At 40.5% G+C, this 16634-nt stretch overlaps 1 protein-coding gene across 3 annotated transcripts in view; it reads right to left on the reverse strand.

Moving 5' to 3' along the window:
• The window catches only part of RAD54B (RAD54 homolog B), a 203049-nt gene that overhangs the window by 7468 nt on the left and 178947 nt on the right, over window positions 1–16634 (reverse strand). For all 3 annotated transcript variants that reach the window (XM_029591695.1, XM_029591696.1, XM_029591697.1), the window contains exons 11-14: window positions 9289–9464; window positions 5337–5598; window positions 2716–2782; window positions 2254–2454 (exon numbers count right to left, since the gene is read on the reverse strand). In XM_029591695.1, the coding sequence (XP_029447555.1) occupies window positions 2254–2454; window positions 2716–2782; window positions 5337–5598; window positions 9289–9464 (706 nt within the window). The remainder of the gene's footprint in view (window positions 1–2253; window positions 2455–2715; window positions 2783–5336; window positions 5599–9288; window positions 9465–16634) is intronic.

The following is a 16634-nucleotide window of genomic DNA, read 5'->3' on the forward strand; positions in this document are numbered from 1 at the left end:
CTCCCGCACAGACTTGACACGATGGGTCGTGCCCTGTATGGTAAAAGCTAACCCCCCAGGGTATAGCCAGCGGTATCTGATGTTGGCTTCTGTTAATTTAGCAGTAACACAACGAAATTCTTGTCTTTTCTTCAAGGTGGCGGAGGAAAGATCTGCAAAAATAGCCACTTCCTGGCCTTCCCATTGCCATGATCTCTGCCTTCTGGCTACATTAAAGATTTTATCTTTCTGTTGAAAGGAGTGGTAGCAAACCACAATATCTCTGGGCTTATTTGCAATCTTAGGACCCAAGGTCCGATGAGCTCTGTCCACCTTAATAACAGCATCTGGCACCTGTTCAGGCTCCGCAGCCTGGGACAAAAGAAACATTGAAAGTTTTCTCACTACCTCCACGCAGTCTGCATAATCTTCAGTCTCAGGGATCCCCCGAATCCTCAAATTACACCTCCTGCTTCTATTTTCGATATCCTCCAGTTTTTCAGCCAGGGAAACATATGAGTGTTGCAATTGAGTCTGTTCTTGCCGCAGAGCTTCCCAGCCCTCTCCCTGGGTGTCTAAGCGCAGCTCATTTTCATCCACGCGGCGCCCAAGCTCCGCCGTCTCTTCTTTCATGCCGGCTAGCATCTCAGCTATCTCCAGCTTGTATGATTTTAAGTCCTGCCTGATCTCCCCGAACCATCTCCGCATCTCTGACCGCGACGGGGGGGAGTCCTCAGAAGCGGGGCAATCTGCGATCTCCTCTTCTTGTTCTGCAAGGAGATCAGCCGCCGCCATTTTAGATTTCCCTGGGTCCAAGTCGTCGTCCCCGCGGGCATAGGAGAACTTACGCAGGTCTGGCGTTTTTTTTCTCGCTGTCATGCCTTATGCTTAAATAGTGTTGCAGTGTGTCTTCAAAGCCCGAAAATTGCGTCGTGATCGGTAAAAAGGCAAATTAGCCCAGAAGCTCGAGGAGCAGTACAGAGGTGCTGCCTACATGGGGAAGTGACGTCACTTCCTCTTTTTGTCACCTTTACCCACTCTCACAAATACACACACATGCACTCGCTGACCCACATACTAAGGCTGTTTCTCACACACATTCTTACTCTTACCCCCCCACACACATGCTGTCTCTCACCCATTCACACATACACATGCTCTCTCTCACTTACTTTTCTCCCTTCTTCAAGCAGCAGCAGATTCTGCCTTCAGTCCCCACAGATAACAGAATGACTTTGAGCCATGGGAGTGACACAACTGTGGCCTTGATGACAGAGAGCCATGTCCCACTCTTCCTCCTATACTAAGGACCCACCAGCCATGCTGCTGATTCCAGCAGGGCCACGCTGCTCTCCCTACTATCTTATGCTACCTTACACCTCTGACAGAGGACATTACTGCTGGCCATGTTGATATCATCAACAAAGGCCTGCGATGGCAAGTCATTTTTTAAATCATTTCAAGGCACCAGCAGGCCGGAGATAATGGGACAAATGGATTGGATAGGAAGCCTGGAAAAAGCCTGCCATCGGGCTGAGCTTGGCCAGCAGGCTGTAGTTTGCCCACCTCTGATTTAGATGGATAACTTCCGAGTTTATCCGTCTAAATGGCTTTTGAATATTAGCCTCAAAATATATAGGGATTTCGGGTGATAATACAAAGCCCATCATAGCTGCATATTTAAATTATTTCAGTTAGGAGAAGATGAACTCATTAGCTCATATATGTATGTGTAGTAAGCTGAGCAAATTGGTGCTGAATATGCAGCCAATTTACAAGGTTTTGATAGCGGAAAGGGGGAACCAGAAGCCCTCACCTCCAACACATTGCTTCTCTGGCAGCAGGATTTTTCCTCTGCCCCCAACCCCACCCATACTTCACATATTTTTAGCTTTGTGAATTTGGAAAAAATGCGTATGAATTGCCTTTTCCTAGGAAAATGTGGAATATCAAACGGAAATAAATAAGTTACAATTAGCTTTGCATAAAGAAGTGGATTTGGTTAAGAAATGTCATTTTAGATGTGATTGAAGGTCCCAAGTAACTGCCTGCCAGTATTTCAGATATAACTGGATCAAGCAACAAAATACAGATCTACGTTTTGGGATCTTCTTGGTACTTGTGACCCGAACTGGCCATTGTTGGAGACAGGATGCTGGACTCCGTGGAGCTTGGTCTGACCCAGCATGGCATTTCTTATGTTCTAAACACCAGAAACTATCTTCAACTTCTAAAACTAGTTTGAGATTCATTATGCCAGGAAAAAGAACTTGCCTGGAGGTACTTTCTGCCCTTCACAATCACATTCAAGCAGATCATGGGTAATGCAGTTTGAATCTTCATGCAATGTAAAAAGATTTTTTAGTTCCTCTGCAGAAAACTGGATGTGTTCTGATGTCTTTGTCATATCTATAACTGCACCAGAGAGTCCCTGCTTACTGATCTGTCGCTGATAGATCTTCTCTTCAATCGAACCTGCATTGGAAACAAGACAGATCAATTCAACCTAAAACATATGGGTAAGGTACAAGAGTAAAAGTATCTTCACTTTTGTAGGCATGATACTTCACATTTATATTTCCAGTCACTGAATATAGGTATAAGTGAAAACATTCTGTTTCTGTGCATCCAAGTTCTCATTAAAACTTCCATATCACATCTTACACAGAAACACTTCTCCCAGATACATAATGAGAAAATGGCATTTCTTTAAGTATTTGTTAAGAAGTTTCTAACCTGTGGTTAGGAGTCTGTAGATATGCACTGTGCGTTTCTGACCATCTCGCCATATCCTGGCCATAGCCTAAAGAAAAAAAGGTTATCAAGTCGAAAACAAACACCTTAGTTGGCTCATCAAAATGAATTTAATAGTTTGGGAAATGACTAAAATCTCTTATCTAATTTATACTCTGACCTACTATGTTTTCCTTATATTTTTAGACTCTTGACTGAACATTAGTGTTTATGCAAGTGAGGTACTGATAGAAAAAGCAGGATTCAGACAGTGCAGGTAGTAGTAGCTTACAGGACACACAGAGCATCTCTGTTCCTTAAACAATTCCCTGCTAACCAGAAGGGTGTTTAAAAATCTGGACCATATTATATGAAATGGATGCTATATTCTACTATGGACATTGCTTTTTCCAGTGACTATGCTATTGCTAATGTTTCCCTATTGGCAACAAATTGCAGAATCAATTCACAACATTTCTAAAAGATTTACTGTAAATTATTATAGAAAATATACTTAGCTTAAAAAGATTGTTTCACATTAAATAAATATAACCAACCATTCCTTCCTCCAAAGGCAACTGTTCCAAGGTCCCCTGGTTATCAGTAATGCAACATTCACTGTAAGAGACATGTATGTGGGACTGCTGCTTTAAGGATGGCTACCGAAGCTTTTAGGGGCAATTTTTTTTTAACATTGCACATAGGTTAGCCAGCAAATATGTGCGTAAGTTACACCAATTTTCAAAGTGGACTTACACGCCGAAGGCTGCTTTGAAAATGAGCATGGCAAAGCTATGAGCACACAACTATACCTACTATTTGGTACACATAGTTCTGCCAAGAGAATTTGTGCGTATACTTTTTAAAATCAAAAAGTGTGCACAGAAGTTGAAACCTCACCCAGCATGCCTCTACCGTATGTGTCTTATTGACCCTCTAAACTGTAATTCAGATAGACCTGGCAATAAACTTACCTATAATCTAAAAAAAAAAAGATTGTAAACAGAATATTTTAAAAAGCAAGTGCCTCTTTCTACTGGGAGGCACATAATCATCTTTAATTTGTCATTAGATCACCATGAAAACCCACAAGAGGGAAAATGTATGATTAAACAAACTCTTGTCTCAGACAAAAACATTTTTTATACTTCTCCAAAAGCTTTATTCTGGTATTATACAAAATGCTATTCTGCAAAAAAGACTGCATATAATGCACTACATCTAATCCTGTACCAGTGATATCAAGTGACAAATGTTCTTATGCAGTCTCTTAACATTACAATTTTAAGAGACTGCATAAGATCATCAGTAGTGATGTTCTCTCTTTTCCAAAACATCCTCTGTATATTTTGAAACATCACAATACCTGTGCAATTATTGGTGTCTTTGCTATTTGTTGTACATCGGTAAAACTACATGGTTGAGTCACATCAGGATTCAGTCATTTGAGTTGTATTCGTCAAGGGAGAATGGAAGCACCAATAGTATTGCAATGGACCCAACTGAATTATAACTTGTTGGATTTAAAATGTGCAGTTTTAGAAAATCCATATAAGTGAATTCGATGGAGTAACTTTTTACGTTTCCTTTTACAGTGAGAACAGAATTTGATTTAGAAATGGCATACTGTTATACCAAATGGCTCGAAGGAGGAGATCAAGTGGTCTGCTTTTTATTAAAAATCATTTAATAATAAAAATAAAAATTTAATTCATTAAAGTTTATAACAAATTTATTTGTGCATGTTTGCATTTGAAACAATGAGGTTGCACTTTACATGGCTTGAGAATGGTGGATGGACATTTAAAAAAATGGCAATAGAGAATGACGTGTGTGGCAACCATCTTTAACCACCATGAGTCTGCGGTCTGCTGTTTCGTAAGAACAGCCTTTTTACTCTTGGTCTCAGTTTGAATTGAGTTCTAAGTTTTTTAAATTTAATAACTTTATGTGACCCTTAGAAAACACTGACTCAGCCCCAAAGTAGGCGATTATATGCCGAAACACTATAGCATCAGGCACAGTTCTTCCAATTAGGGTTACAATCTTGCTGCTTCTCCACTGCAGAGGTAGCACACTGGATGTGCTATAATGTTGTTGTTTGCCAACTGTCAATATCTTCTCCTGCTGAGAGTCTGTGAAAACTGTCACACCTCTTGGTTGAGATAAGTCTGCTTTTTAGTGAGCTAAGATGTTAAGTGTCAATTTTCTAAACTCAAAGAGGTTCATAATTTTGAATTCTTTTTAATTGCAATTGGTAAAATACACAAACAAACCTTTTTCAAACAGTGAAATATTAAGAGACTGCATAAGAACATTTGTCACATAATATCACTGGTATATGATTATACAGTATGTAGTGTGTCATAGCCAGTCTTTTTGGCAAACTAGCACTTTGTAAAATACCAGAATAAGACTTTTGGAGAAATATAAAAAACATTTGCCTGAGGTGAGAGTTTATTTCATACCTTTCCCTCTTGTGGTTTTTCATCATGTTTTATTGGGTTAGTGTTTTTGGCTTTGAGTGAGTATTGTTAGTTTACATTATTAGATCACCATGACAAAAACAAATATATGTAATTGCAGTTTTATTGTGAACATGAATTCATGCAGTTTTCACTTACCTGAATGTCATTGGCTGGATTCCAATCGATGTCATACAAAATTAAATGAGATGCTCCAATCAGGTTCAGTCCTACACCTCCAGCCTTGGAGCTCAGCAAAAAGACAAAATCTGAGGAGTGCTTGCTATTAAAGCCATCAACAATCTGTTGCCTTTGAGAGACTGGCGTTTTCCCATCTAGTCTTGTATATAAGTATCCATATCGCTTGCACATTTCTTGCAATATATTTAGAGTCTGAGTGTAATTAGAGACCAATACAACCCTGGAAAGAGAGAGCTTTTTTCCACTTTACAGTTATATTACATAAAGTATAGTCACTGCTGGTTAAGATACTTCTAGCTACAAACCGAGAACCAACAAAATTATATTTATATCATCAACTCTGAGTTTAATGAAGACTAATTAAAAAAAACAAAAACAACCCAGGAGAAATTCAGTGATCTTTCCAATAATTAGTCCTGAATTTGTAAGAAACTTTTGTTCATACAAAGACAATAATGCCTCAAGACATATTCTTGCAGTCGTAGGAGTGATCAGACCTAAAACACTCATATTCTGCAGAGCCTAACATAAATGCTATAGCCAGAGGCATTTTAAGTTGTGTCCCAAACACTTGTAGCAAACTTTATGATGATGAAGTGGTGAAAACTTCTACTTGCACTTGGCTCTGAACTTGAAGCTGCTAATTTCATTCTTTGATATAAGAAGGAAAATCGATGAAGTGAAATCAAACAAGGAAATGCTTTTCTTGAAGAGAAATGAAGAGTAACAAATTTCCTGGGTGGAGTGCCACAAAGGCCATGTCAAAGATAAAAAACAAAACAAAACATGCAAGCTAAATCAGCAGACAACAGAAAAAAAAAAGAAAACTTGTTTGAAGTGCCCCCAAAACCCTATTTATTTGTATACTGTCATTCTGTAGATGACCATGACAGTTCACAGCAAAAAAAAAACCAGTATATCAATAATAAATACTTAGGGAGACTTAATGGGTTTTGTAGGCAAAGCTTTAAGAAAAAGCGCAGGATTTGTGCATCAAGCCACTGAAACAAACAAAAATGTCTTGACACTCTTGGGCAACAAAGAGAAACTGAAAGGGAGCTATGGAGATATGGCAGCATGGAAACAACTTTTCCAGAAAGCTCAAGAATTATCCATTCATTTGATGTCAAGCGCAGCCAGGTGAATCACTTTTGTGTTTTCTCCTTTCATCCACATGATAAGTGGACTTCACGCAATAAGAGAGGATGTCATGCATCTGTCAGAGAAGAGGTATAGGCCCCTAAAATACAAGTTCAGCTAATGGGAATATTCCCAAAGAACTTCGAGAAAACAAAGAGCTTTTCCAGATGATTGCAGCTTTGTGTGTTAATCAAATTCCTAATGTGGATAATTGTTAACCATGTTGGTTACCACACTGTACATACTAGTATTTCCATGGCTTGATGTCTAGAAACTGCAGTCCATGAGGAAGCAGGCATAAAGATAATTCTTTATATTACAGACAAGGCTTTAAGTGGTATCTGGTGATCTGGCATGTTCACATTTTACAGATGCTTGTTTTCAATTTTTTTTCCTCTTATTTTGTTTTAGGTTTATGATTGTTGTTTTATCTTTGCTTTTAGTTCTCAGTTTCATTTTCAGATAATCCTTCAGAGTGATGATTCCTGGTCTGTCTCTGTCCAGTTCAGGGACTCTGTAGTTTCTTAGGCCTTTCCAATTCTGGTTATTATGAGATGTGAGGGGTATGAATATATGAGGTTTAAGGTAGCATGTTAGAGAATCATGTTTGTTAGATCTTATAACCAAATCTATGAGCAAGCAGAATGTGGTAATTAAAAGGGGCTTTCTTCATTACAGCTAGGTTTAATTAATGCATAATCTATAAAAGAGAAAGGTTGCTTGATTTAAGAGAGACTTTCTGAGCAGCGTCTGGTATTTTATAGATTTTAGAAACTTAGACCTTGGCCACCTACTTTATCCCACTTAAAGACCCTTGGCCAGGTGTTTTTTTAGTGCATGGAGCTGCGAAGTTTCATGTGGGATAGAGCAGCTGAAATGGCCAGAATCTGAAGATGTGTAGTTCCCATTAATGATAGCCTATTATTTTTGTTAGATTACTTTTTGGTGTTTATTTATAGATTATATTTATTTAATGACATATAAGATTTACATTTCTGAGAGTTTTTTTGATCATATTGTTATGGTTAACAGTTTTTGAACAATTTTTGGTTAATGATTTAAATGCTATCTTTGGTATAATATTGGAATATCACTTTTTGAATATTTGATGTTCTATTTTTTGTGGTATATGCTTGTTTAGCCAAGTTATTTTATACAATGTAGGTTAACTTATTCTTCAACATCCAATCCTTTAAGGGAATTTTCAAAGAATTACTTTGCATTGTGCATGCAAAAATAGCATATACAAGCATAGGTAGCATTTACCCCCATATATGTTATTTTATAAACCTTGAAAGGATGCACATACTTGCAGTACAGTGCATAAATATGAATAGGAAAAAGGGACTGTTTAGGGGCGTTCCAGGGCATGTTCAGAAGAACATGCACGAATTGCTATTTTATAAGCGGTATATGCATATACATTACTGAACATGTCCAAACACTTTTACAGATGCTAATTGACATGTGCAATTGAAATCGGACATGTCTTTTGCTTGCAGTTTTTGGGTGGGAGGTCTTGGTGAACCTGGTGGGGTTTTAGGGTAAAATACTGGAGGGTTTAGGATTAGGTGAATTGGTGGAGGTATCGGCGAACTGGTGATTCCATGTATACATGCAAATATTTTCAAAAATGCGTACTTGCTTTATAAAATGCCTTTGTAAAATATACACTTTTTTTTAATGGTTTGAGAAAGTATGCATTTATGCATGCATACTAAAATGCATACTTTCCGAGCATGCGTACTTTCCGGGCAGAAAAACAATATTTTATAAACTGTATGATTCCTGCCAAAATGTTTAGTTAATATTAGCATATTAGCACCCACTTATGCACGTAAATGATGTACCACAGTCAGTTTTCAAAGTTGGGCTGTATATGTCTTAGGCATCAGTTTAATCTTTCAAGTGAACCCGCGCAATTTGCTTCCGAAGGGATATACAACTGACATTGAATTAATTTTACGCATGCAAGTGCATTTTAAGATGGTAACTTTAAAAGAGGTGCGCAGGTGTACATGTACATGTGTATATGGGCGCGCGGTGAGATATGTGGTAATTTTAGAACATGTGTGCACATATTATAAAATAGCCTTGGTACATTTATATTTGCTCCTACTTTGAAGCTTGTATGCACACAGTGGCGTAAGTTGGCTTTGGGTTTCACAAGTGAGAGAATTTTATAACAAGAGTGTGTCCAGGCCATGACCAGTTTCACCAGTTCATCCACCAGTTTGCTCAGTCTACAGCTAGGTCCTTCAAACCTCCCTAGTTCTTTAGCCTGTACTCCCCTCAGTTAACCCAGACCACTCCCACACTTCATAGATGCCTGGAAATAGTTCTATTAAGACTTACATCTCATCCATAGCAGAAAGAAATTTTGTGCTGAAATATACTTGGGCCCGTGCCCAGCTGCATAGCTACTTGTGTGCATATCTCTTGGCCCTACTCCAGAAAGCCCAAGCCACCCACATTCTGCCCCTTTTTTTTCCTGATACAAGATATTCATGCATTGGTACTTGTGCACGCATGTGGACGGCTTATACAATCTGGTGGACATGCACATGTGCTAGATGCATGTCCATTTCCCAATTCTGGTGTGTGTTCGGCTTTTAAAATTCACCTTTATGTGCGTAAATGGGCTTCTGAAAATTGCTGCAATATGTTACATTTACACGTGTACCTCCTTTGAAAATTACCTCTTAAGTGAGGAACAAATAAAAAGTTGGAAAGAGAGAGAGTGAGATGTATCACACTTATATAAAGGTACCTTTCAGATGGACTGAGCACATGGATACCAGCCAACAGCTTTGCCAACACTTGCAACTTTCCTGAATCAGTCTCCATAAACAGGATAGGATTGTAATCTGGAGGGAACATGTCCATTAAACCCTCATAGAGACTACCATATGTACATTCATCAAGGCTTGCACTAGCCTTGCGCTCCTATTAATACAAAACAGAAGGTTGAGTTGTTGAGTTTCTCTATCTCCCAAAAACTAATATTTAGTTTTACGAAAAATATTTCACATACAATTTTCAGATTGCTGATTTTTTTTTTTTTTTTTTTTTTTAGAACAAATGCAATAATTTACTAGTGATACAGATAGAGGTCTCCCAAAATTATTATCTCTGTCTCCTGCATGATCTTTTGAATGAACACTGCCACAAATTCTTTGGGGGCATCCACAAACTGAAGGATGTCAAGCATTTTTGCCCTGGATTCTTCCACCTTTTCCAAATTAAATGGCATGATCGCTGTCATCCTCTTTATAAAACTGCAAAAGAAGAGGTCTTCTGGAGGAGAAGGGTCCAAGGGAAGATTTGCCGAAGTGACAGTATCAAGAAATATTATTTTCCAGGTGAGAAACTTCAAGTCCACTGTCTCAAGAGGTTCAAAGGGAAGTTTCATGAGTTGAACAAGGACTGCATTGAAGTCCCAAGGCACTGTAGGTTTACTGATGGGAGGCTTTGAATGCCACAATCCTTTCATGAACTTCACTACTAACAGATGGAGGGAGATTGGAGCCACCTTCTATCTATTGGTAATACACCACAATGACAATGAAATAACATTTAACTGAATAGGTTATAAGGTCTGAGACAAGGAAGGATAGAGATTGACTGCTATAAGAATTAACCTCATTATGTCCTGAAGGGCCTTCTGGGCAGTTCTGGAAATTACAGGAATTGTCAGGTACATATAGAGTAAACCGGAGCTCCAGTCTAGCATAACAGCATTGGGAGCTGATAACTAGCTGTTTGGATGCATGAAGCAGAACCTCTAACCTGTGTGCTTCAGAGGACAAAAGAAAGGCTGAATCACTAGCATTCCCCAGTGACAGAACAAATTGTCTACGTTAACATAGAAACATAACATAGAAATGACGGCAGAAAAAGACCAATCGGCCCATCCAGTCTGCCCAGCAAGCTCCCACACTTATTTTCCCATACTTATCTGTTTCACCAACCACCAAGTTCAGGGCCCTTGTTGGTAACTGTTTGATTCAAATTTCCTGCCATCCCCTGCCATTGATGCAGAGAGTAATGTTGGAGTTGCATCAAAGGTGAGCATAAGGCTTAATGGTTAAGAGTAGTAACCGCCGCATCAAGCAAGTTACCCCTTTGCTTGTTTACCCAGACTGCACAGATCAATGCTACGTTCCTTTGATCTAAGACCCAGGTGTGTAGTTGGAGCACTCAGCTGAGGCAGTCCGCCAATGTGCTCTGGATTTATGGAAGGTAGGTCACCTGGAGATGGGTTAGTGATGACTGGCTAAACGAATACAAGGAGGGGGGACAAATGATGCAATATGTCCTTCAGCTCATATAGGAATTGTATTATGTTCAGGCAAGCAAAAAGACTATTGTAGCATCCAAAACAGCAGTTTGTATTAATAATTTTATGGTCCCCCTTGACATGGGCTGTGTTTGAGGAAACTGCGTCGGGAGGGAACCTAGAACAATGAACAAACAATTAGGAAAAGAAATGTTTAGAAAAAGGACAAAAAACATCATCTGAGAACACAAAAACATACATACCTGAACAGGATATAAACTTGCATGCAGGTAATAAAGAGAAACATAAATGGCTACGATAACCTTGATAGAGAAGTAAAGTAAAGAGGATTGAATGAGCTAGTGCTCAAAATCCATATAGCACAAAATCTAAATTATGTGATTATATAGTTATCTAAAAAATCAATCACAGATGTAAAAATACTTTTATTTAAAAAACCTTAAATGAAAGTCTTACCCACACAAAGTTGAGGAAGCATTTAAACCAAAGGATCAGAATATGTTAGAAAATCTATCAAGGTTATCTTAGCCATTTATTTTTCTCTTTATTACCTGTATGCAAGTTTATATCCTATTCTCAGATAATGTTTCTTGTCCTTTTTCTAAACATTTCTTTTCCTAATTGTTAATTGTTCCCTTTCAAAGCAGTTTCCTCGAAACATGGCCCATATCAAGGGGAACCATAAAGTTATTAATACAAACTATTGTTTTGGATGCTACAATAGCCTTTTTGTTGCGGAAGCGCGCCCTCAGGTCCTGTTAGGAGCTTGGAGGCACAGTCCCATCTAAGAAAGATGTGTTACCTTGGGCTGCGGTACAGCTCAGGGAGGAGCCCCAAGACACACCGTGGGAGGTGAGCTGGTACGAGCACGGGTGGAGCAGGAGCAGGGCTGGAGTGAAGACAAGGCAAGGATTCCGGAACAGGAACTAGGCAGGCTCAGACCTCTAACTGGACCTACACGCACCAATGAGATCCAGCAATGCAATGCTGATCTCGAGAGTAGACCTCCAGCCACACGATAGCCCTTCCGGACCTGTCGCTAGGGAACGATGAGTGCGTGAGGCCAGACGGAGGCTGAGGGCAGGAACATGAAGACTCAGACGAAGACTCAGGATACTCAGAGGATTCAGACGAAGACTTGGATACTCAGGAGACTCCGACAAAAACTTAAACAAGAACTCAGGATATTCAAAAGATTCGGACAAGGATTCAAGTTGCTCGGAAGTTTCAGGCAGGCAGACAAAAGTACTGGGTGAGAACTGCATTGCAGCGTGCCCTACCCAGCTGCCCATGGCTGGTTGCGGACCACACTGAACACGAAGCAGATTCCAGGCGTAGACGTGGAAGTTGAGACTGGAACATGGCGAAGATTCAGTAGAGGCCTGCACCGGGGCGTGCCCTACACAGCGGCCTGTGGCTGGTTGTGGACCACACTGCAGCGGAGCAGGTTCTGGCAGGGTCTTAGGAATGGACAGATGCAGGCACAAGGGAACAAGACACTCAGGTACAAGGCTTTAAAAACAGAAGTCTCCTGGAGGCTTGCGCTGCAAACGAGAAGGCGGCCTTGTACCACGAGGCACCCTACACAGCCATCCCATGGGCTGGTCACGGACCACGACATGACATGCCAAGAGAGGTGGACAGACGAGGGACCTGGGAACTGGACGAAGAGCTGAAGATGAGATGGATGGAGTCAAGACAGGAACATTGGAGATCGGGAACATGGCACTTCAGGACACAGAACATCAGGACATCTGGACACGGAACATCAGGAACAGAAGACAGGTGATGAGGGAGCTCCGAAGAGAGACGAAACCAGGGACATCAAGGAGACAAAGATCAGGAACATGAAGACATGGAACGAAGATCCATAAAGGCACAGGAGACCACGGAAGACAGGGATCGGAAGGAAGAACACAGACACTGTGCAAACCCGATCTGAAGGCCCTGATGAATGGCAGCAAGGCCCTTTTATAGGGCTGAGGCAGGAACTGGTAGATGACATCATCGTTGAGGGCTGCGGGGCTTTCCCTGCCAATGGCCCTATAAATACCGAAGACAGGCGTGTGCCTGCGCCTATGCAGAGGCCAGGAAGAGGACAGATATGCTGGTGGAGTCCTGCCACGTGGGAGGTCCGAGATGGAATGGCTCCCTGCCGCGAAGCAGGAGAAGAGGCACAGGCAGCAGCAAGGACGGCTTCCCTGCCATCCGAGGACCCCGGCAGCGGCTCAGCCACGAAGACGGAGCAGGAGCTACAGCTTCAGCAACAGAGGAAAGCACTAGGGCCATGGGGGAGCCGAGACACAACACTACAGCCTGCCGCGAGGAAACTGCTTCGGCGGCCCGGCTGGCCGCGTTTGAGCTGAAGGTAAGTGGGGGGACTACCCGCGGCTTGCGGGCAGTACCACAACACTATTTGCTTGCCTGAACATAATAAAATTCCGATATGAACCTGAAGGACATATTGAATCATTTGTCCCTTTCCTTGTATTAATCTAATTTAATGGTTGGACTTTCGTCTTTTTTTTTGACTGCTCATTGTGATGACTGGCCTAGGACCAGATGCAGAGAGCTTATTTGTAAAGGGCATATGAGTTCACGCCTCCCTGCTTGCTTATTTAGAACATGGCGATCTGGTTGTCCATCTGGATCAATAATCTACTCTTTTGAGACTTGGTGAGAGAAAACCCTTAGAGCATAACGGATGGCTTACAACTCCAGAAGGTTGTTCTGCAGATGACTCTCTGCTTAAGATCACGACCCTTAGGTCCGCACAGCCCTAGTGTGCACTCCCCACCCCTTGGTGGAGATTTTGGTAGAAAGTCACTTGATGTGTTAGGATACGCAGTGAAAGACTCACCTTTAGAATCTCCAGGTTCATCCACCACTGAAGTGATGCTTTCATCTCAGGGGTTAATAAGAGTTGGTGAGATAATGGCTGTTAGCACTGATCTCACTGATTTCAAAGAGTCTAGTGAAGGCCCTACATATGCAGACATGTCAGAAGGACTACATACACTACTGTGGCCATGTGTCTGAGAAGAACCAGGACTGACCTTGCTGATGCTCGGTTCTGCTGTAGAAAAGACATTACTAGGCCCATTAGCAGTGTGGCTCTTTCAACAGGAAGAAACGGCTGTTTTATATTGAATCTATCCAGGCACTTATTAACTGAATTCTTTGAAATGGGACCAAATTGGACTTTGAGAAAGAAAACCCAGAGACTGGAGAAGTTAGATGGTTGTTTTGAGGGACCTCAGAATTCCTGTTGGAGATGGTCCTGTCACCAATTGTCCAGGGATGGGAATATGTAGACTCCCTGTGAATGAATCTGTTCAGCATTATTGCAAGGCTTTTTGTGAATGGGAATGTGTGCATAAGCATCTTTGAGATTCAGAGTACATTTTCAATCCTCCTGACTTCTTGAGATTAGAAAATACCAAGAATAGAAACCCTGGCCACACTCCTATGAAGGGACAAGTTTGATCACCTTCTGTTGAAGGAGGAACTCTGCCTCCAGTAGCAGGTGGGCAGATTGAGAGAAGTCAAAACTGAAGATTGAAATTCATTGGGTCGGAGGAGGGTGAGAAAAATGTAAGTGGTAGCCAATTTTCAGATCCTTGGTAACACAGCTCCATTCTGGAAGGAAAGACTGAACCTTTCCCCACTATCAGAGGAGATGGGCCTCCAGAATGTTGTGATAGAGTATATGATAGAAAGCCTCAGACTGCCTTAACGGACCGGCTCCAGCTATCTGGCCCGGTCCACCTTAAGACAGACAGGAAAGGGATCCTTGGGTGGGGGCATTTCCCTGAGGTAAGGGATACAAAGGTGAGAACCTGAGAGAGTTAGAGAGGCCCCAGGGAGAAGAAGGAAGCTGTAATCCAATGCTGTGTTTGTTCTGGACATTTTCGTTGCTTGTCAGTCTGCTGAGGTAAGCAGTCATTTGCTCCTTTTCTGTTATGTACTTTTGAAAATAAACTGATGAAAAGCAGACCATTCTCCAGCCTGGTCTGTTCTGCGGCCTACCCCAGCCATAGACCGCTCCAAGGGCATCACAGATGTCAAAAACTAGACCCAGGCTGCAACAGTTGCTAGGCTTTTGGATGACATACTGCCACCGTCTGTAGGTTGGACTGATGCTCTTTAATCAGAGTCACATTCTCCTTTACCTTTGTTACCAAATTGTCCACTGTACAGGGTACATATGCCAAAAGTACTGACCATGGTGTCAAAAACTTTGTATACTGAGCAGATCAGATGCTTCTCACATTTCTCCATGTCTTCCACTGCTTAATGGAAATCCGCCTGTCCTGAGTCTGATGAGTCTATTACAGGTTTCAACTTTTGCATATATAAATGCAAATACTGCACCATAAACAGCTGATGAGCCACAATCTGATAATAGGCTTTAATAACTGTAATCTTTAAAAAAAAAAAATTGTAGTATCCATGCATTTGGTGTGCAGAAATTCAAGGGAGCACTACATGGGAGGGGGAAGGTGTGCGAGATGTTCTTTCTCTTAGGTACTCCCACATCCCTATGAACATAAGAAAACTGGAATACCAATTGCCATTAGAACCCTATCTATTACATGTAAAACATACATTTAGAATAAACAAAAGCAAGAAAAAACTCAGGAAAACAATTTTTTAAAGCAGGCAATGTGGCTATAATAAGTATACACATTTTATTTTTAAAAGAATGCTAGAAAACATTAGAATGGCCCCTCTCACCTCGAGAGACTTGTAAGACCATAAGAAAAAGCAAGCCAATGTTCTGAGCAATTGAACCAGTACTGTTGCTTTAAGTACTCATCAAATGCATTGTTAACTAAGATGTATGACTTCCTTTCAACAAATAAAAGTTGCTTTTAAAGAACAAACTGAACAAGTAAACAAGGACAGGAAACCATAAAATTAATTAAGAGAATGGAACAATTATCAAATGAGAAAAGATTAGGAATGTTTATCTTTCAGAGGGAGTAACTATGAGGTGATGTATGATAACTATTGTCAAATGAAAGTTAATTTGTGGCATATTTAAGGTAATAAACTTACAATGGATAACAGTGAAATGAAAACCAAACTTTGAAACTTTGAAAAAGGAAATTACATTTAATTTTAGGGAACAATTATTGTAAAAACATAGAAGCATGACAGCCGAAAAAGACCATATGTCCTATCTAGTCTGCCCATCCACACCAACTATTCAGCTCTACAGTCCCTACCACTGCCTGAGAGATCCTCTGTACTTATCCTATGCATTCTTGAATTTGGATATTGTCCTTGTCCCCACCACCTCCACTGGAAGGAAATATTTCCTTAGATTACTCCTAAGTCCACCCTCTTTCACTCTCCTTCCATAACCCCTCATTCCAAAGATTCCTTTCTGTTGAAAGGCACTGCCTCCTGTGTATTGATATCTTATTTATTTATTTATTTTTAATTTTTATAGACCGAAGTTCTTGTAGGAACTACAAATCACTCCGGTTTACATACAACTTTGAAATGCCCAAAAAGAGTAGGGGCTTTACATAGAACAATAGAACAGAATAACCAATTAAACATAGTAATATTATAATATAATATTATATAAAAAATAAAAAATATAAAAGAGACAGAATAAATATAGTGTAAATACAGTATAAATACAAGAAATGTATGAGCTCAAATGGTGCTCTTAGAGGTATTTAAATGTCAAATGGTGCTCTTAGAGGTATTTAAATGTCTCTAGCATATCTCACCTATCTTGTCTTTCCTCTAGGGTATACATGTTTAGATCTTTAAATCTGTCCCTATATGTTTTAGAACAA

The sequence above is a fragment of the Rhinatrema bivittatum genome, chromosome 2, assembly GCF_901001135.1.
Source record: "Rhinatrema bivittatum chromosome 2, aRhiBiv1.1, whole genome shotgun sequence".
Taxonomy (NCBI): Eukaryota; Metazoa; Chordata; class Amphibia; order Gymnophiona; family Rhinatrematidae; genus Rhinatrema; species Rhinatrema bivittatum.